Below are 21,901 nucleotides of genomic sequence, written 5' to 3'. Positions count from 1 at the left end.
TAAGCAAAGCTGGTTTAATTTGACAAAAGCAATTATTGTAATCTACCACCTCAATAGGCTAAAGAAGGAAAAGTCCTTCCATACAATACTGAGTGTGCAACTTCCTCTAGTTAACAACCACTCTGGTGTTGTCACCTCTTGCTTGACTGGTCTCATGAGTGTCTGTCTCTGTTTCTACCAACTCTGCTCAGAATGTGCTCCCCAAGGCCTCCTTGCTCCCCGAGGCCACCTCACACTAATGACTCCTCCATACTTAAGCACCCCATTTATACTGCTATTATCACAGTGTGTACTCGCATACATCTCCTGCGTCTCTAATTGAATTGTAATCTGTATGCCAAGGTTAGGTGGGATGGCATGTGCTGAAGATCACAAGCTTTGCTGTTAGATATCTGTGTTCAAGTTTCAGTCGCCCACTTGGCAGATGTGCGGCATTGAACCCATCGCATAACTTTTCGCTGCCATTTCCTCATACAAAAAATGGGGAGAATATTACCACATAGGGTAGTTGGACTGTCAGTGTTTTGTGTTTAAATACTATCAGAGGCACTTCTGTTTTAAAGTTTGTTTTCAAATTACTGCAAAATGGAGACGGCAGGCAAGGTGCTATTTCCAATACCAGAAGTTAATTTGTGATTATACTATGAAGTTTAATTCAAAGTCAGTGATGTGAGAAGTGGTTAACAATAATTTCAGTTCAGGAATCATCATCATTGTCCCCAGCTAGGACTTCTCGTAACTATTTAAACATGTTTCATGATTTTTGACAAAAGATTAAAATTTAGGTATATGATAAAATATTGTTAGCAGAGTCCTTTTCTATCATAGATGAACACAATTCAGGCCATCTTTTGCTTGTTAGGGCAAAATTCAGACTTGCTCATAGTTTGTTTCAGCCTGATTTGCTATCAAAAATATTCTTTGTTTATCTCCCTGACTTATAAATATTCTTTATCCCCCCAGTTTCTCTTATCAGGAAAAAAAAAAAACAATTTATAACGTACTTAAAAATCCTTTTTGGTCCATGTGATTATTCTCTTTATATATGTTTTATTTTAATTAAGCTGATTCCTTACTTAGAGGCTCACATTAAGAACTACATATTTTTATCAAAAAAGAGGCTTCTATATTATCTTGTTTTCACAGGAGATAAATAAAATTGCCTTTTTGCACTTCACACAGTACCTGGCTCATAGTGAATTCAGGCCAACCTTGGATATACGGCGAATTAGGTCCTACACCACCGCAATAAAGCGAGTTGTAATCTTTTTCTAGTTGGAGGGTCGTGCTTTCAATTTGTAAAAAAAAATGCAACATCTGTGAAGCACAATAAAACAAGGTCTGCCTGTGTTAGGAAATTGTGGTAGTATGATGCTGTCGTGTCTCAGGTATAATAACAATTTTGGCTGAATTAATATCACAAGTGACATCTAAGTGGCATGGCTTTATTAAAATGACATCTTGTTTAGGAAGCAATTGAATATTAAAATGTAAATTAAAATTTAATTCAGTGCTTTGGTATGAAATAGAAACCACTGTCATGACCTGATGTTTGAAATTCTTTGATCTTTTAAAGCATAAAATACCTGTTTTTAATAACATTTATTTCTGAGTGTGAGTTTGGGGCTACAGATTCAAGAAGTCTCTGCAAACAACACATCTTGAAAGGGATAGAGTCTATTCCTAATAATAAGCCAAGTTGTGATTAATCACTGTATTTTCTCCTTTTCACATTGTTTTAAGAACTAAAGACATCATATGGGGCTACATGAAGACTGTGTTTAGACTGATACAGCTTCCATGTATTGTGAAGAATAAGCAGAATCGTTTTCATTAATTTGTACTTCAACATTGGTGTTTCTGCTTGTCTTTAACTAATGACCAGTTATCAACATAAATAATGTGACTAAAAGTATATTAAATACTATGAAAGCTCAAACCTTCACAGCAGCCACAGTATTTAGCTTAGTGTCACGCCAGCTAAGTGAAGATGAAATCATGTGAGTGGGCCTTCTGCACACTCGTCAGACATTCGTTAACTCCAAGGTTATCCACTGATTCCATTTCCATGGAAGATAGACAATATGTAGTCCCCAAAAAGAAAAAACATGCTTCTGTAGCCTTGAAAGGTGCTTTCTCCGACTGCACTGAGATGGGAAGCCTGTCTGTGCAACTCAACCCGTCACTGTGTCTGTGGCCACTCAGCCCAGCTCACACTGAAGTTTGTTCCCTGACAACCAGAGATCCCTTCAGCTACCACCTCACAGTAGTCTCAATCTAGGCTAGTGATGACACATCAAAACGCTTGTGACTGCTTCTGGTTGCCTTAGAAATCAACCCCAGGCATCCTGTAGGATCAACAGTAGATAACTGAAAGTCTGAAAGAAGGCCAGAAACTTTAATGGCTGGAAAACAGTATTCTGCAGAAAAGAGAATGAGATATTAGAGTGGGGAGAACAGCTTAGGAGAGCAGACGCTGAGGAAGAGAGTGAAGAACAAACATGTTTTTCCTAAACCTGGCGATTGACAGGGCAATGGCTGAAAAAGACATCAAAGAGAAACAGTACAAGGCCACAAGAAGGGGGGAAGTGCCCAGCGGTGGGGGTCTCTGGAAGGATCAGCCAGCAGTGCAGACCCCACCCTCACACCCTCTTTTGGTGACAGACTCAGAATGGTTGGATCTGAGTGCAGAAGAACAGTAGGTACCATTTTCCTCCCACTCAGAGTCAAGGCAGGAGAATGTTCATTTATCTGGGAATGTAGCACAGGAAGGAAAATCATGAGCTCTGGAGTCACACAGGCACAAGCTCTGTTTCTGAAACTAACCGTGGGACCTTTGACAACTCTGAACCTCTCTTGGCCTCAGTCTGCTTTGCCAGCTGGGGATAAGGAGTATCTATCCCATATGGTTGTTTAGAACTTAAGAATCCATTGGAGTTCTTTCTTAACACAATGCCTAGTGTACAGTAAACCCTATACACATTGCTGTGGAAATGATACCAGAACCTCTTAGGAAAGAAAAATCTGAAAACAAAAATATGAATCTTTTTTAAGAAATTAGCTTTACTTAAAGGCAAATATAGTTTTGTTTTTCCCAGTTCTGTTATAAAATCCTCTTTTGCTGCTAAGAGAAGTCAGAGAAACAATATTTATAAATCAGATTGCTAAACATAGAGCCTGTCTGCTTACCAACCAGATTAAGAAATAACAGTTCTCGAGGATGCCTAAATGTGACTGTGCTTTATCTTAAGTGACAAATTTTTCTGCATTTAAAAAAAAAATCTTTCTTGCTGTCAAATTGTTTTATTTATCTAAAATGTAAACCTTTGACAAGAATCATGAAACATTATAGTTGGATAGCTATTGTTGGAAATTAGTGATAGCTTATAAATTATATTAATTATGCATAACAACTTAAAATGGACTTACCAACTTTGAGAACTTGTTTTCCCATCAAAGGTAATTTCTTTGTTCTACCAACAATTATACACAAACAGTGCTCTGTGGAACTTGAAATAGCAACTCGGCCTCCTCTGTCCAGTGTTAAAATAAAGGTACTTCTGACAGTCTCAACCTCAACCACAACATGGCTTTTTTGTACTTTTATCAGAGAGCATCCCTTCCTCGCTTCAAGGAAAAATAAAAGAAATTAAGCATATCGTAGAGTCCTGCCTGTGGGCACAGAGAAATGCCTTTCGCTACGTGTGGAAAGTCAGTTCCAAATCAAGTCCCTAATACAATTCATACCAGTGTTTTCTGCAACACTCTGTGCTGCAGTATAGAGATTTGGACTCTATACTTGTCCAAATCCTAGTATAATTTCTCTTCTTGATCTTCTAGATTGGCCTGGGCCCAAAATACTCAAGACCCTCGGATTGCAGTAGGTTCCCAGTCCCCACTAGAAAAGATGATTAAGGTGAGGAAATACATTTACCACGAACTTTGGAGCCAGTGAGTCATAAAAAGTTTATCACCAAGGTAAAAAGGGCCTGAGTGTTTCAAGGGTGAGTGCTTTGCCTGTTGTGTTTATAAAGTTCAGCATTTTGTTCCCTGAGCACCAGTGGTGTTTGCTCGATAGCACTGAACACTGTAGACACAGCCCGTGCCCTCATAGGGTTTAGTCGAGTGAGAGACATGGGATATTAAATAATTGGTACCACAAATTGTGCTAAGTGTCATGAACGGATGGGATTTCATTTGAATGAGTATGTAGGCGATCTGAGGAAGTGACTTTTAAGTTGAAACCTCAAAATTACATAAGCACCACAGTCAGAGCTGCTATATTGTGTATCTTGGGAGTATATGAAGGAAGAGCATGTGAAAATACTCAGATGGGAAATAGAATATGTTTTTTGGGGAACAATTAGTAGAGCTGAGAAGGCTGTTTGGAGAGGCAATTAGCGACCAGGTGACGTGTGTCAGACTGGAATTGGGGGTTTTCTCCTAAAAGCGATGGGACCCGTCACAGGTTCCTGTGCAGATTTGTGTAATGCAGAGCATGCTGGCTGCTGTGTGAGCGGTCTGATGGGGCTGCGGACAGGAGACAAGGGTTGATCCAGGGAAGTCAGGCTGCCTCCCCGAGGTGGGGGCGTTTTGAAGTTAGAAGTGACAGGAATGAGAAGGGGGCAACTGAGAACACTTCAGAGTCAAGTGGAGATGTCAGGTAGACGGTATCTAGGTGCATAGTTGAGAGGCGAGCATAGGGCAGCCTCATGTGCCTCAACTGTCCTGCTCAGCCCTGAACCCCGCTCTTCAGAGCAGAGCCTGACAAGGAAGGTCACCTGGCTGAATGATGGAGATTGTCCATGTCCAAGAAGGTCCAAATGTACCTGTGCTCTATTTTCCAGGATTTTATTCCATTTAAAAGAACCAGCGGGGGCCGGCCCGGTGGCGCAGGCGGTTAGAGCTCCATGCTCCTAACTCTGAAGGCTGCCGGTTCGATTCCCACATGGGCCAGTGGGCTCTCAACAACCGAAAAAAAAAAAAAAAAAAAAGAATCAGCAAAGCAGGTGGAGGGAGTGGCCGTGAAGTAGGAAGACAGTGAAGGACTCGTCAGTCACTTGTGGATATCCAGCTAATGGCTGGAATAGTCTGGAACTCCAAGATAGCCTCCACCACATGCTCTTGGCCATAGCCCATAAGCCAGAAGAAAAGAAAAGTATTTCAAGGAGGAGAGAGTGGGTATCTCTGTAGAATGAGGTCAAGTACGACAGGGACAGAGATGGGGGCACTGAATTTGTCCATGTGGTCATGACCTAGCTGCAGGCAGTCTCAGAGAAGAGGCAGGGGATGGAAACCCAGCTGAAGAGGACTGAGGGGAAAACGTGAGGTGAGAAAGTGGAGAAGGGTTACAGGTAACTGCTTCAAGTTACACTGTGATGGGAGCACAACAGGCCGTAGATGACACAGAGGGATGCAGTAAAGGAAGATTTCCTCTTTTTGAGGTATAGACTGAGGCATATTTTGTGCTGATGCAGTGATCCAGTAGCGGGGACATTCTGATGAAGCAGGAAAGGGAATTTCGTTCTTGAAGCTCAACAATCCCAGGTGGAAGAACTGGCTTTTGATAAAGGGGTAACGTTTCCATTGGAAAGGCAGAAGGGCAGGGTCCGGGATAGATGCACTGTGGTTGTTCTGACAGGGGGAAGGAGGGTGCTCCTGAGGAAACACTTGTTTCCTCAAGGAAGCCTAAAGCAAAGTCTTCGACTAGGAGAGGTCACTGGGGAGGGGGGTGTAGGCGATCTGAAAAGTACATGAAACCCAGTTAAGAGTCCCTCACTGGGACACGGGGGAGGAGTGCCAGGCAGGGCTAATTGTCACTTGAGATCTGTGCCATGGATGATGATAAAGGACATCTAACTTTAAAAGTTTTCGTACTTCCTTCTGACAAGAGTTTAGGTGGTGTCCATTCTTCAAAAGTGAGGCAACTGTTAGCCCAAAAGTGTCAACAGGAGAATGAAACAGTTCATAAACTTAAGACCATGTCTCTTGACTTCTGGATTGCCAAAGCAGATGAATGCTATTATCAGCAACATCAAAAAATGATGCTGGAAAAGGCATGGAAATACAAAGTCGTTCCGAAATGGGCAATTACAACACAGGAAGAGAGACCACAAAATGAAAAAACAGAAGATTTTAAAAAATGGGACTATCTAGTGCCTGAGGGGGAGCTGAACCAGATAAAGAAACACATATACAGAACCGAACAAGCTAGAGGCCTCAGAGACCACCAGAATCGACTACTTCCTCAAAGAATTCCAAGTGAAGAACTTTTCACCAAAACGTCCACACTAGAGAAGGATGAGAAGACTAAAAATATCCAGAAAACACCCAAAGCTAAAACCCAAAAGCACAAGGTGGCATGGGCAAAGGAACAGATTAAGGGACACCGAGATCGAATGACTCGAGGGAGAGAACTCTCAGAGCAAAGAAATGATAAACAAAGTGCTCAGAAACTCTCTACCCAAGCTCCTCTCACAAAATCTCAAGTGGAGAAAGAGGAAGTGAAAGAATTTGAATGGGTCACAGTCTATCCAATTGTCCAGCCTCACCAGACAGCACTTACAGAAGTGACTGTCCTGATGGAAAAGTCAAAAGAGGGCACACTTAAAAAACCACTTCGAAGAGAGCACTTGAGCATTCCACCATTTCTGAAAAGTCAACTAGAAAAAAATAAAATTATTTTCTAGATGATTGTTCTTTCTTTTTTAGGCTAGCATACTTTCATAGTTGTCAGTGCGGTAAAATCCGATACCCTAATTTTGTTTCTAAGTGCATCAAGCTGGAAAACCAAAAAATAAACCACAAGCGCAGAACTTAGTGACTTAAAACCACTACCATTTTATTATACTTCACAATTCTGTATCAGGAATTCAGGGAGACCTCAGCTGGGCAAGTTTTCTGCCCCATGTGGCACCACCGGAGCCACTTGGGGCTATTCAGATGATGGCTGGGCTAGTCTGGAGAGTCCAAGATTGCTTCCCTTATATGCCCTTGGCAGGAACGGTTAGAGAGGAGGAAGTGAGCCTCGAAATGCAGGCAAAAGGCAAAGGGCCTGATCACGCAAGGCTCTGAACATCAATGAACAGCTCAGGTTTTTCAAATCTTGAAGGTCGTGCAGAGTCACTGAGAAAAGTGACATGTGATTTTGAAGAAGTAGAACAAATCCGAAGGACAGACGGGACGTGGGGAACACCAGATGGGAGTCTGTGGCAGAAACATAGGCAAGATGGAGTGAATCAAGAGACTGGATGAGAATTAGTGACTGATTAAAGATTCACTAGGTAGAGATTGTGGAGAGTAAAAAGGAAAGGAATTCATAGCTTTCTTTCTGGGGAAATAAAGTAGTAAAAGTAGCAGTACAGGGATTACAGGGACAAAAGATTTAGTTGCTGTTTTATACATGTTTCAAAGAGCTCAGTTGCTGTCCAAGAATCCGTTGGTTATATGTATCTGTTGCTTTTTGGAGAAGTTTAGTCATATAAAGTTTTGGGATACAAATAATGTTCAGGATACAAATGTAGTAAGATAGTAAGATGGTAGAAGGGGAACCAGGGAAAGCATTAGACATAGAATGTACCTTTTCAGGAAGTAAATTTTCAAGTAAATGTCCAGCACTTATCCAGTGGATTCAATGATTTGGAAAGGAATCACTAATAAATTTGGCATAAAGCAGCCTCAGTAGAATGGTGGGAAGGAGGTGCTAAATTCCTATGGCTTAAGGATTGACAAAAGGGGAGATTGCAAGAGGCTCTTATTTAAAGGGGAGACAGGACTGTAACTTGAGAAGGGTCACAATATTTTTTTTAAGATGAGAGATGAGCATGGTTGAAGGGAAAGCACTAGATACAGAGAGGGGAGGACTGGCAGAGCAGAGACATGCAGATGCAGGAAGACCTAGAATCCAGAGCCTTCCACAGAAGAGACACCTCTACCTCTGACACCAGAGGGACAGAATGAGAAAGGACAGATATAGAAGTTAAAGACTGGGAAAAGGAACAAACTAGGGACTCAGAAGGTCAAGGTCAGCCATGAATGCCCAACAAAGATTAGAAGAAGGGGAATAGCATTCCCCATCGTGTTGTGTAGTTTTCCTCAGTGGTAACAGCAGCCTGTGTGTACAGAGGACTGCTGGTGAGATGATCCAGGACGGGCTTTGCTGGGGAAAGTTGTCCAGCTGGCTTGGCCGAGGATTGAATACTTTCTTGTGTTAAATCACAGGCTGAATCATATGACGTTGACCATGTTTCACTTATAAAAACAATTTCATACGGTACAACCTAATATTTGTTGACTCGACTAGCTAACTTTACAGCTAAGGAGAGGTAAAAGGAACCATAATAACTGAGGCCATTAAAATCTAACTAAAACTTTCAATGGGACAGGAATGGAGAAAGAAGAAACTTTCCCGATAACAGAAAATAAAGAGCAACTACAATTATTTGTGAATATGGCAGTGAATTTCATTTAATCAAAGACAATCATGACAAACTCATTAACTATCAAAAGCTACGTTTTACTAAAACAATCTGTCTTTAAAAATGTTTAATCATACAGTATGTACAATAGATGCTGCTGTCCTTTTGGGATTTCACTATCCACTTGAGTCCTAAGAAAAAAGGGGAAAATAGCTGGTTAACAGTTCATACATCAAAAGTCCATTTACTAAACATACATGAAATCTAACAGCTAGCCCCGCCTCAGAGTGGGCCCATGGTAACCTCCATTATGTCTCTGATGTCAATACTCCCTTCTCCCTCGATTATCCTAGGGGAAAAAAACCTTAGCAATTATCTAATTCAGAATCTCCATTTTATAGATGGATTTATAGGTAAGGAAAAGGAAGCTGAGTGACAGTGACTTGCCCAACATTTAAAAGTAAGGGGCAGAGCCAGCAGAATCCAGGCATCTGATTTCCACCCACAGCTGTCTGCAGGACAGAATGCCAGACCATGGCTGAGATTTCCTTCTAGCAATGTTCTCTTTCATAAAAACAAAAATTTTTTCATGACATAACTCAGATTTCAGAAAGGCCCACTGTCTAACTGCATACCGAGGTAATACTCCTTGCCTGCTTTGTTCCTATAAAATAAGGAAATCTAATGGGACAGTGAACAAAACTGATGGGAGGATTCAACATTTCCACTTACCGTTATGTATCAATTTGTTATGTTGGAGGGAGGGGGGAACCAAACTAAGAACAAACTAAGAACACTGCCTCTATTAACTGTACATTGTAAGAACAGCAAAGTAATTAACCCAAAGGAGGGAACTTGCAATTGCTAGCTCCTATTCTGTCTTTCTCAGCAGTATACACCTTTTAAGAATGGGGCACTAGAAAGCAAAACCCAAATTTTACTAGAATGTCACAGGGCGGGATGGTCTGGAATGCCAAGTTTAATAAAACGTACAGCTGTCCCACAGGAAACATTACCTTCCGCCACGTCAAGAACTTAGCCTCTGCTGGCTCTGGCTTGAGGTAATCACAGGCTCTGAGATCTCAAAGGTCTTCACAATCTCCTGGCATAGAACACAGAGCATTTGGGCACTGGGTTTATAGCAAACCAGGTCAGAATTACCCAGAAATCCCCAGGGTCAACGTGCAGAGCTTTACCTCCCAGTCGCGATAACTCAAAGCTATAATTCCTTGATTCCTAACTTGGGTGTTTTGGTCAATGCTCTCACTTTCTTCATTAATATTAATGGGCTCTGTGTGAAAGACAAAGTTTTCAAGGGTTATCGAATCAGAAGAGGTAATCTGAACAGAAACGGATGAATAATAGGAAGGAAACTTTTATCAAGGATAAAATATTATAATATTACGTACTTATTAGGATTTCATGCATCATTGAGTTGTAATATTATTACAGTAGCAAGTAATCCCATTTGCTTCCATTAAAAAAAAAACATATAGTAGAGTAACACATTCTAATCATTTGAAAACCTCTGCATATCTATGCACCAACCACAGAGCTAAGCCCTAGTGAGTCCAATATGAAATTAAGTAACATACAACTGCAATAAAAGTACTTAATAGTCTCTACTGGAGAACTTGAAAGGAAAAGAGTAATGGAGAGTGTGAAATTATTCAATTAAGATTTAAAGATTCTCTCAGGGAGAGAAGGAACTGGCATCAGAAAAAAACAGAAAGAAGGAAACTTCAAAAATAACTGCAATTACAAACTTTCTAAATTCAAATTGAGGGAAATGACATCATTCCTTGTTAATCTTTACAGATGTTGAATCAATGACATTGATGAATCCATCAGTTTTAAATGATGACCATGTTTCCAGTATTTTCAGTTGAGCAAGACACAGCATTATAAAAGTTTGTTATGTAAAATGAAAACTCATTTACATTAGTCAAATACATTTCATAAATGCTAGTAACAAATATATTTTCTCTAAAACCAATTTTTCTGAACATAGTTTCACTTACCTATTATGGGCAGTCGGTCTTGGTCAAGTTTTATTCTTGCAAAACCATCCTAAAACACAAAAATGCTTTAGGAGAAGACCAAAATTTAGGTTCAAAACTTATAACGATTGGATGACAAAAATTACTCAATTAGAAAATTCTATACCTCAGGCAATGAAAATATAACATTAATGAGACTACATGGACAAGACTTGGACGTCTTTCTTTTAATAGACTCTGTCTCAGGTTTCTTACCCAGACATAGCCTCCATCCTGAGGGTCTCTTAAATAAAACTGGAACTGTCTTGCCTCTTTAACTGATTTATACAGATTTTTGAATACGCCACATTTTATTATGCATAATTCTATCATTTACCAATGATAAAATACGCCTTTGTTATCATTTGGGGGGAGATACTTTGGTCAATACAAGGTTTTGGTCTAAGGTTAAGATCAAAGTCATGTTACACTATGCAGGAAAGCAACCTGATAAGCCTAAAGACGTAAAGACAGTCTAAAGCAAATTTCCAAGCAACATTTTTTGACCTTCGATTTTAGAATGATTTCAAACTTAAGAGTTAGAAGACTGCTGTAAAAACTCCTCTATAGCCTTTACCCAATATCACTAATTGTTCAAGTAAGTTTTGCCACGTTCATTTTATCACTAACTATATGTATTATTAATTTTTGAGAGTTAGTGATAGACAACTTGACCCCTTCCCCTAATACTTCAGGGTTGTTTCTTGAGAACAAAGATACTCTCTAACGTATCATGACAACTATCAAATTCGGGAAATTTAACATTTATGCCATTCTGTTATTTAACCTATAGTTCCATATTCAAATTTTGCCAATTCTTTCACTACATAATTTCTAAAATGTAAAAGCAAGCACACAAATTTTGAACTTGTTCCTTGTTTTAGTTGGTTTCTTTTGCCTACAGGTATGTTAATATTTTGCTACAATGGGTCTACAATGCATACCGATTAGTACAAAAATCTTTGCCAGCTCCCATCTATGGCTTTTATTAGTTATCCTTTTAGAGGCATATAAGAGCAATTAGAGAAATAAATCTTACCCTTATAATGAAGGAAACATGGAAGATGTTTTCCACCGTACGGGGGAAAGATTGTGGATCAATCACAAAATCAAAGAAAGACATAGGAGTATCAGCTATAGACAAAAGAGGAAAAAATTCCTTAAGAAAATAATTTTTGCTTATCAATAAGACCAATACCCTCTAGTGTTAGAGCAAAGAAGTAGGCCCTCGTTGTAGGAGTGTAAATCAATACAACCCTTCTAGAGGGCAACGTGGCATGTCTATTAAAAATATGTATACCCAGGGACATGACATCGCTCCTCTAAAAAGCTGTCTTGCAGAAATATTAGCACATGTGCACAAAGTTTCATGCACAGATTTTTCACTTCTGCAGTTTATACAAAAGTAAAAAGCTACAAAGAACTTACTCATCCACATGTAGAGGATTTGTTCAATGTATTTATGATACAGCCATACGATGAGAACCCCTAAAGAGTAAGGAGGATCTATCTGTACTGATATGGGGAAATGTCCACATGGAAAAATCATGTTGCAGGAGAATGTATATTAAAAATGCAAAAAACCAACAAAAACATCCTAACTACTTTAGTGTATATTTATATGACTGACATAAACATAAGATAATCTAAAAATATACCCATCAGGTTTTACAGGTGGCTACCTCTGGGGAGTGAAAAGAGGTGGAATAGGCACTTCTTACTTTTCTCACTTGTATGTTTTGTTTTATTTTTCAACAGAAAAAAATACCCCACCTTTTAAAAATAAAAATGAAAAGTTACTCCAACAACGTTCTCACATAGCATTTCTAAAGGGGAGAAGCCTCATGAAATACGTATGCCAAAGAATTAAAATGATTCAATACATATAACTGAAAATGCTTTTTAAATAAAAATACCTGCTCACTGAAAGTGACACAGGTCTAACTGATAAATACCAATTGCTCCATTTTGAATTTGATATCATACTTAACAATCTTCTCAAAAATATGTTTGCAACAATCCCAAGAATTTGGTATCATACTTACGATCTTCTTGAAAATATGTCTGCAACAATCCCAAGATTCTTTCTACTTCTTTTTCTGTGGCTTCTTGATGAGATTCTTCCATTCTTTTTAACTGAAAATATAAAGTCATCATCAAACAGACTGATGTACTTGCTATTAACATTTTCTGTGCTCTTACCCATTCAAATTCCTCTAAGAGTCTTGTTATAGGGGATTGCTAGTAGTTTTTAATCTATCTTAAAATTTATAATTGAACAAAAAAATTTTCTTTCAGTAACATTCTTGTATTAATTTTTTTTTACAGGGGAGGAACATTACCAAATCAGCCATTTTCAGGTTGACCATAAAATAGCAAAATACAAAGAGGGTACTTTAGAACAGTGGCTCTCAACGGGGAGTGACATGTGCCACTGTCACAACTCGGAGTGGGGAAGAAAGATGCCATTGGCATCTAGTGGGAAGAAGCCCAGGATGCTGTTAAACATCCTATACTACATAGGACGGCCTCCCACAACAAAGAATCCCCAAATGGTGATAATGCTGAGGTTGAGAAACACGGTTTAGAACTGATTCAAACTACAGAAATGAATTCAAACTAAGACAAATGGTCAATTCAATAAAAAGCTTAAAGTTTTACATGTAAAGTGATTATTTAAGTGACTCTAGACCTGAAAGCTAAGAAAAGATGGTCAAATTTGGGTGTTTTAAAAAGGAACATTTGCAAAAACAAACCTGGGCAGGCATTTCCCCCCGCTCTTTTATCACTGGAGCTTTTCTTGGACGATCAGGTCGTGGCTTTGGCTCAGGGCATTCTCCTTGTATTGAACCCAACCTAATGAAAAATATGCTTTCATGTCTTTGTCTTCTAAACAAACTGATTTCACTAACTCAGAGCAGTTCCCGTGGTAATAGTGAAATTCTGACCAGGCATCAGTGACATACGAGCTGACATCAGACCAAGACTCTTGTCGGGTTTGTGACATCCTTTCTGCTCCGAGTTTCTGAAAGAACTCCTAGGAGTTTTATTCAACCTTGGGTACCTCCTCAAACACTTTCACATCTGAACAGTGAGCCTCTGTTCTGCTAGCTAGCCTATTGTCTGTCTATTTTGCAAAGCCAACTTCAGAGATCAGGGGAAGGACGAACATTTAGGGGAGGGGAACAAACAGCTCCACTACGGTTAAGCCCTTGGACCAGGTGTGCCAGGGAGAAGGCTCACAGCCTGTGACTACAGAACACACCTCTGAGGATTACAGGTCAGCAGAGGCCATGGCATTCCTTTCCCTTTTGGACTCCCTCCACCTCCTCAGAAAGCCCTAATACAGACTTAAGCTATAATAAGAGATGTATCATGTAGAGACTAAGGCCCCGAGAATTTAGACCCATGTGGTCTCTATGCGCGAAGAGCTCAGAGTATACAGTGTAGACAGACACTCATGCACACAGAGCTCAACATACTATGGGGGTCCTATGGAGTCAGAGTATCACTCAAGTGCTATGACAGCCTCTGAGCAGAGCTCTCTCTCCAGACATGCAAGTAATCTTCTTGGGAAATCTGATTCTACACTGGTACCTCTGTCTGGAGAAGTTACTAGAGTCTTCCAAGTTGGGGCCTGTGGGATAAATAAACCTTATCAGATGGCAAGATGGAGGGAAAGACATTGAAAGCCAAGAGAACAGCAAGTACAGGGACACAGAGTTCTAAGTATTAGGCTGATGCAAAAGTAACTGTGGTTTAAAAAAAAAAAATGCAAAAACCGCAATTACTTTTGTACCAACCTAATAGTTCATTACAGCTGGAAGTTGGGCAGGATGAGGAGATAAAGTTCAAGTCACATCACAAAAGGCTAGCCTTAGATCCTAGGATTGATGACAGAGCCTGAACTAAACAGCCAAAAACCAAGATTTGGAGTTTACCTTATAATAAAGAAGTTTGATCTTTATGCTATAATACGTAATGAGTTACCCCAACGCTTGTTAAAAATAGGTGCCTGGCCCCACAACACAGACCGACTACACCTGCATCTCCAAAGTCTTCTAACTGAGAAACGAACAATCTCAGGAGGTTGAGAACAGTGAGTCAGAAGAGATACATGCCCAGGAGCTATACCACGGAAGGAAGAACCTGGCTGGTGACCCTACACAAAGAACCTACGGGGGAACAAGAGCAATAGATTTGAACGCTGTCTAACAAAAGAACCAGCAAGAGCTGTGCTTAACATTCTCCGTAAGACTGATCTAGGAAATTAAGACAGACACCAGTTTCATTTGAATACTATAAAGAAAACTTTTCAAAATTAGAGTTGTTTCCAAAAAATGAACTGGGAAGTTTATGTAACGGTGATTCAAGTAGTCTTTGAATATAGGTCAGGGATCATCCAACAGGGAATTACATAATATATGGCACTTTACATATATTGCTAGGCCCTTGAGATAACCTTTATAGGAGGTATCATCCTCCTCCATAACGAGGATCTGAAAAATGATAAAACAAAGCCAGGCATGCCACAGACCCAAAGTCTCCCGCCAGAAAGCAAAGGAGCCAGCAGAGTCCTGGTGAGGAGACTGTGGCCCTCGGCCTTTCCTGCTGAAAATCAAGCAGGATGAGGTCCCACCCACAGAAAGATTTGATGGGCTTTAATCAAAGTTTAGAAAGTCTACAAACAACGGCACGGTGATCGTCCCCTGTACAGTATCAAATAACTTTTGTCCCTACAATAAAAAACAATTTCAAGTTTACAAATGGCTAATCTGTTGGAGTTTTAAAATAATCTTACAGAAAGTGGAATGTATGGGTTTTATTAAAGGTGTTTTCTGCTGTTTTGCCTGATATTTTCCAGGAGTCATAGACTATGAATTCAAAATCAGAACTATCTTCATCACGGATGAGTTCTTCAGCTTCTAGCGGATTTACACCCATATGTGTCAGCTACAAAAATGAAGGGAAACAAAAAACCCCAGTTAAGCCACAAGCAATCATTGACCATGTCCAATAATCTATGTTACTACACTTTAAATAAGAGGCCACAGGCAGTCTGTTTCAGTGTCTGAACATGTTGGCTATCTTTCTTATTATAAAGATAATTTTATATACAAATTCCTGTTTTCAAAGGTACTTTCTTTTGGCAGAAGATATTTCTCAATGGACTGAGAACCGTTTGGTAAGAAAGTGAGATGATGGTTCTCAACTAAGGCGATCCAGCCCCCAGGGGTCTTTTGGCATCATCTGGAGACATTTCTGGTTGTCACAACTGTGTGGGAGGGTGCTCGTGGCATCTGGTGGATGCCAGGATGCTGCTGAATAGGACAGGCCCCCACCACAAAGACTTACCCAGCCCCAAATGTCCCCAGTGCCAAGGCTCTAGCCCACGGCAGGCTGTGGGGTTTAGGTATACCAAAAGAACTGGGCCCGCTGGGAGTTTCTGGATCACAAGTAGGTCATTTATAAAATACTAGTAAAGCTGTACTAGCTTTCCTATAAAAATAGGAAATCACATCCCAAATCAAAAGCTGCAAGATAGAACCGGGAAGTTGAACCGGCATTCAGATTTTCATTTTCAGCCAACCTCCTAAAGACCTCTATTCGGCGTGCATCTCAGCACATCCGGACAGCAGTGGCCTGGCGCCAGGGAGAGAACCGTTCACCTGGAAACTGCCTTCCAGGGAAAAGCTGGCGGGAGCCTAAGAATTCTCTTACCTCAAACTATCTTACAGAAAATGTCTTATGTTAAATTTGCTTTTATGACAGTATTACTTATATTACATTATAAAATTATAAAATGCCTAGAAGTTACCAAATTAAAATGGTAATATCACAAATAAAAAACAACATCAAAAAGAGCGTAACCCTATTAAAAAGAATCCAATTTTGAAGACAGGAGAAGCTGCAAGCACCCAGGCCGTGAGCTGCGGTCACGTCAGCTCCTCTCTTGCTGTCCCATCCACCACCACACACTTGTAGGAAGTTTCAGTTTTTGTCTGGTTAGATCTACTCATCTTTTCATTATCACCTCTACATTTGGTGTTACACTTGGAAAGTTCTTCCCCACATGGATACTAGATAGCTATTAATGTAGGATTGCATATGGAATTCTTTTAAGACTTCTGGGATTTATTTTGATATGTTATTTAAAGTACAGCACTTATCCTGATCAACAAAAGTAATTTTAAAAAAGATAACTTTAATCAAGTGATAGGGTCACTTTATTGAGCCATATATTAGTGCGCATTTTTAAAAAATGCATGATACTTCTAAATAAAAATAGCAAAAAAAAAAATATTTAAGGTGTGAAATGTAAGTTAAATCTAAATTTGAAAAAAAATTAAGGTTTTTAAAACAACAAAAACCTCATACCTTTACAAATAATTAATATATCTGGTCAGATCTCATGGTATTAAATCATTTTAATAACCATTTAACAAACATCCAGTCAGGAATTCCATGTCCTAACAGAAATGTTAACACAGAAGTTGGCTCAGTAGAATCAAGAAAAAAAGACAACAGAGTAAAGGTACAAGGTCAGTCTCACTGTGCTGTGCTTTTTTTTGGGTAAATCCATCAAGGAAAAGTTACAAAATTTCGGGTACCAATCATTCAGATTTATTAAGAGGCAAAGAAAGGTGAATTAAATAACAACAAAACCCCAAAAAACGCAAAACCCCAAGTATATTTATATGGTTCTGAAATATTCTCAAAGACAAATCAAAACACACCCCTCCTGCAGACCCAACTCTTCTCTAGCTGAGCTCTGCTGCCACCTGCAGTGTGGGCTTTGGTCCACCCATGGGCAAAGGTCCCAGGTCAATGAGAATGAGCTGGAACACTTATGAACTGATAGGTGATTTAGGAAAAACTGGCCATTTGTAAACAAACATAGCACCCAGAGCCTTAGAAGGCTAGAGATTTCCAAACTGCTCAAAGCTTCCAACCAAGATTCCACCACCTAGCTCTGCTGTCATGTTTAATTTGGTAAGATCTCTTTGAAGGAATCTGAGAGCAAACAAACAGTAAAAAATGCACGTAGATATAATAAGCAACGTAGGTAATTATACAGCATGTGACCGATGAAACATTTTTTATTAAGATTCTGTAGCTTTGAACTTACTAGAGTTTCAACATATCTTAACATATCAAATGAGTTCAGATCAGAACGCAGCTGCTTTGCTTTTTCTTTGCCCAAATCTGAAGCCAAAACAAGAAAGTGGGCATCTAGGACTGCTTCTCTTGCTCGGGACACTAGTCAAGAAAGAAGAAAAATACACAAGTTACCAAATACACGCTATCCATAGGTATTCCCCCTAACTTTCAACTAGACAATCAGCATTTCCCACTGAACCAAACAATCTCAAAACATGCCCATCTCCCTCTAAAAAGTTGGCTCCCCTGCCCAACTCACCAGAATCTGGAATCAAAGCTGACTAGTCTTCCAAAAAGCCAGCTGCATCCACTTGTCCTACTCCTGAGAATTGGACCACAATTTCTTAATGACCCCAGTTTAACAAAACTTCTCTCATCTGTATCACTGACTTTTCCCTTGGACTCCAATAACCCATCCTAGTGACTATTATCACCTGTGCCGACGTAAGTCAAACTGAACGCCCACTATATGTAAGGCACTGGGCTTGGCTGGCATGGTGTTTTGTTGACAAGTGACAGCTAAGTTGTCAGGGGGCCTCCGCTGAAATAATGGGTACATGCTGGGTGGCGGCACCATTGCACAGTCTACAGGCAACAGGGCAGTGACCTCTGAGGATGGACGATCCAAAAAGGTTTGACAGAGGACATGAGATTTAAGCTAAGCTGCAGAGAGAAGAGATTTAAATAAAAGGAGACAAGCAGGGAACCTGAGGATGAAGCTTGGGGAGGTGAGGGAAGGGTCCACTGGCGGACACAGCCAGGCTTAACAGAGACAGGGGTAATCAGACGCCTTAGGAAACGAAACGGAGTGTGAAAAAGTGCTCTGGGACACGTGCAAAGGCAAACTGAAGAGGAAGCCAAGCAGAGAAGAACACAGCAGAGTTCAAGCACAGAAATGCCTATGCCTGGCTTGTTCCTCGAGGCCATTCCGTTAGCTCACTGATTTCCGGAACAATCCTCAGGCTGCTGACCGTGCTGACGCCGGTGTCTGTGTTTAGAAGTCACTTTCCCCCCCTCAGTTTTATTTCAGGAGAGTGCAGAAGTGGCAAGGAGTTGAGAGCACGAAGCACAGGCAGATGCCGGTTCCCGGGCTGTTCTAGATCTCCCTCGCCCATTTGCCTCACAGCACGTACTGTAAGGAAAGAGCTCTGCCGTGGATGGCTCTGAAGGCCTCTAAAGAGATAAAACTGAGACCATCAAATCCATGTACACCGAGGATCTAGAACTCTGTTTGCTGACCGACTCCTCGGGCCCAGCTGAGTCGATCATTTTGCCATAAAGAGGTAATAGAGTCAGCACAGTGGAAATAGCCGAGTGGGGAAATGGTATGTAGATCAAGAACTAAGAAGCTGCACAGTAAAGTATCCAGGGAATGGAAGAGTTGAGGGTAACCTTGAGGAGACTGACTGGGGGTCCAGGCTTGGGAAAGAAAAAGCTAAAGAAGGTAGAGGAGGGATTTGACCAGGTAAAAAGGAAAGGCTGGTTCTGGAAGGTCTGGGTGAGACGGAGCAAATCGGTAGACCAAGATGGGGAATGGTAAGGAGGTGTGGTCAGAGTAAGAAAGACAAAAATATAAGAGCACATAGACAGAAAAATGTTAAAAGGGGACAATATTAACCATACTAGTGAATGACCAGAAATAACTGTTCTGGTCCTCAGAGAACAAGAGGAATTGTGGTATGTGGCAGTACAAGTTCTGTGGACTCTTCTTTACCACTGCACTTGTCCACATTCTCCCTTTCTGTTCCCACAAAACGGTCAGAGGGGGGCCTGGAAGGAAAGCGGTCTAACCACTTGTCCTAGGGCTGTGACCCAGGCCCTACATCAGGGAGTACTCTAACCTGTCCTCTGTCACTGACCAGACTGCTGCGACCATCACTGCTGCTGCTTTTAATGAAGTCATGATTCTTTTTCAAGCCTCCTGACCCCATCTATAGCTCAGTGCTCAGAGATTTCTCTCTCTGTCATACACATACCCCCCTGACTGGAGACCAACAGGTCCACTGTAGACCTGGCCACCCCCACTGGGTTATAAGTGGACAAACAACAGCAAGGAGCTGAGGGAAGGGAGATCAGGAGGACAACAGGAAAAGAAACAGGAAGTCAGGGGTCAGCTCAGTTCTTTCTTTAACTCATCCATTCAACAAATGCATGTATATATCCTGGGAACACAGCAGTAAATACGATAGAAAGATCAAAGATAATACATGCAAAGTTCTCAAACAACAGGACAACCTGAGTGGCTCATAAAAACAGATTGCCGGCCCCACCGCCAGAATTTCACGAAAAGAAAGCCCTTAGTATCCGCTTAAGGAATGATAAGTGCACCATAAAAGTGATATTTAGTATTGCAACAATGAAGCAGTTTCCAAAAACTAGTAAAGCACTATTATTATAAATGTGGGAATCTATTGATGTCAAAAATTTGGCTTTTATATAAAACTAAAATGATCCTAAACGTATAACGAAAAACTTCCGTATGTAAAATAATGAATTACCTTCATTAAACAGAGTGTTGGCCTCTTCAAGGACCTCTGTTAATTTGTCGCTGGCATTCAGTATATCCTCCCGGTTTTCTGTTTTAAAAAAATACAAGCTATTTTTAAAAATACAAGCTTTGGGAAATGCGCTCCTCATTCACCAACAAGTCATTGACAAAGTGATCACCAGCTCCATATGCAAGCCCGGCCCCAGGGCAATTACTACAAACATCTTTATCTTTGTAACCAAACAGGTAGAGAAGAGAAAGATGGACTGTACCCTTTAGGGAACATGAACTTGAAAAGGAGACCGGCTCCACCTAACCTTCACCCAAAGGGCCGACTCCTTGAAGTCTCTAAGGAGCGCTCCGAACAGCACGGTTCTCAAACTCTGCGAGCCACACGAGCCCCTGGAGAGCCACCCAGGAGAAGGGCGGGCCACTCCCGGTTTCAGATTGCATTTGCATTTCTGACAGTTCTCGGGCGCCGCTCCCAGGCGGGCGACCACTGCCGGGAACCGCAGAAAGCAAGAGGGAGCCCAGGCCCCAGTCCCACCTGCGCCCCTCCCTCGCCGTCTGGCCTCGGGCGAGTCACCGACCGCGCCTGGCCTCCAGGTGCGCCGTCCTGGCCCGCGGGGACCTGAGCGCCCCTGCAAAGGTCGTGCAGCCCGATCAGCACCACGGCTGCGGGAGCACTCAGGGCACCCACCGAGGCGCGGCCGAGCCCGGGGCGCCGCTGAGCCGCCGGGCCGCGCGGGGCCTGCGTGCGGCCTCCGCCCCGCGCCCCGCGCCCCGCGCCCCGCGCCCCGCGCCCCGCGCCCCGCGCCCCGCGCCCCGCGCCCCGCGCCCCGCGCCCCGCGCCCCGCCTTACGTTGGACCGAGTTGATGAGCGCCCGGTACTGATGGCGGATCTGGCGGCACAGGCCGTGGTCGGGTTCCTCCTCCAAGCTCGCCGGGTCCACCATCTCGTCCCCGGAATCCGACGGCTCTTCCTCCTCCAAGCTCGGGCGCTCCGCGGCCTCCCTGCGCTCGGGCGCGGCGCCGCGGCGGGACACGGGCGACAGCGGGGACCGCGAGCGGGAGCGGGTGCGGTCGCGGTGCGGGTCGCGGCCGCGGCCCCGGCCCCGGCCCTCGGGCCGGCGGCCGCTGCTGTCTCCGGACATCGCGCCAATGCCCGGTGTAACTTCGGAACGGCGGAAGTTCGCGCCAGAAACTGAAACCCGTGATGGGAGCGAGCGCCTGCTCTCCGGATCGCGAGCGGGGCCGGCGCGGGCGCACAGCGACGCCTGCGGCGGGAGGCCGGCGGCGGGGCGGGCGGGGCGCGGGCGTTAGAGCGCCCCCCCACGGGCCGGGGTGGCCGGGCCCCCGACCAGGCCTTCCGCGCCCTTGACCTCTGATGTCCCGAGATCCCACTTACAATGTCAAGTGGTTGGAATCTCGGCTGTGGGGACCGCCGTGCCCCCCGCACTGGACCCGGCCCGGCACACGGCCCCCGGCTGGCAACGTCCTGGGCACGCAGCGCATATTAAACCATGTGACCGTCCCTTCCAACTGTCTGAACCAGGACAGCTTATGGTCATAATTGGATCTCAAGCTACAATATTTAAAATACCTTCGACAGGATTCAACAAAGGGTCCCTAAGTTCTCTTTGGTGCTGAGAACACATTTTTCTCAAAGAAACAATATTTTAAGTTGAGTTACTACACAAGGCTACAAAAATGCCATTTTGTGCATCATGTCTACTATTCGTTGCTGCCCCCCGGCGGATACCTTGCCCCACCCCTCCTTACCTAGATTTCAGGAA

General features: G+C 42.3%; 1 protein-coding gene across 1 annotated transcript; it reads right to left on the bottom strand.

The window, feature by feature from the left end:
- Positions 1-7,064: 7,064 nt before the first annotated feature.
- On the bottom strand, positions 7,065-21,653 carry NSMCE4A (NSE4 homolog A, SMC5-SMC6 complex component). Its single transcript, XM_081073839.1, has 11 exons — positions 20,968-21,653; positions 20,116-20,193; positions 17,586-17,716; positions 15,258-15,409; positions 13,213-13,312; positions 12,502-12,592; positions 11,496-11,590; positions 10,439-10,487; positions 9,614-9,708; positions 9,434-9,519; positions 7,065-8,608 (listed from the first exon to the last, which is right to left on the bottom strand). The coding sequence occupies exons 1-10, from the start codon at positions 21,257-21,259 to the stop codon at positions 9,445-9,447; spliced, it is 1,158 nt and encodes a 385-aa protein (XP_080929965.1). The 5' UTR covers positions 21,260-21,653; the 3' UTR covers positions 7,065-8,608; positions 9,434-9,444.
- Positions 21,654-21,901: the final 248 nt, after the last annotated feature.

The sequence above is a fragment of the Rhinolophus hipposideros genome (assembly GCF_964194185.1).
Source record: "Rhinolophus hipposideros genome assembly, chromosome: 15".
Taxonomy (NCBI): domain Eukaryota; kingdom Metazoa; phylum Chordata; class Mammalia; order Chiroptera; family Rhinolophidae; genus Rhinolophus; species Rhinolophus hipposideros.
The sequence above is the reverse complement of the archived record's forward strand: the minus strand, read 5'-3'. Positions and strand labels throughout refer to the sequence as shown.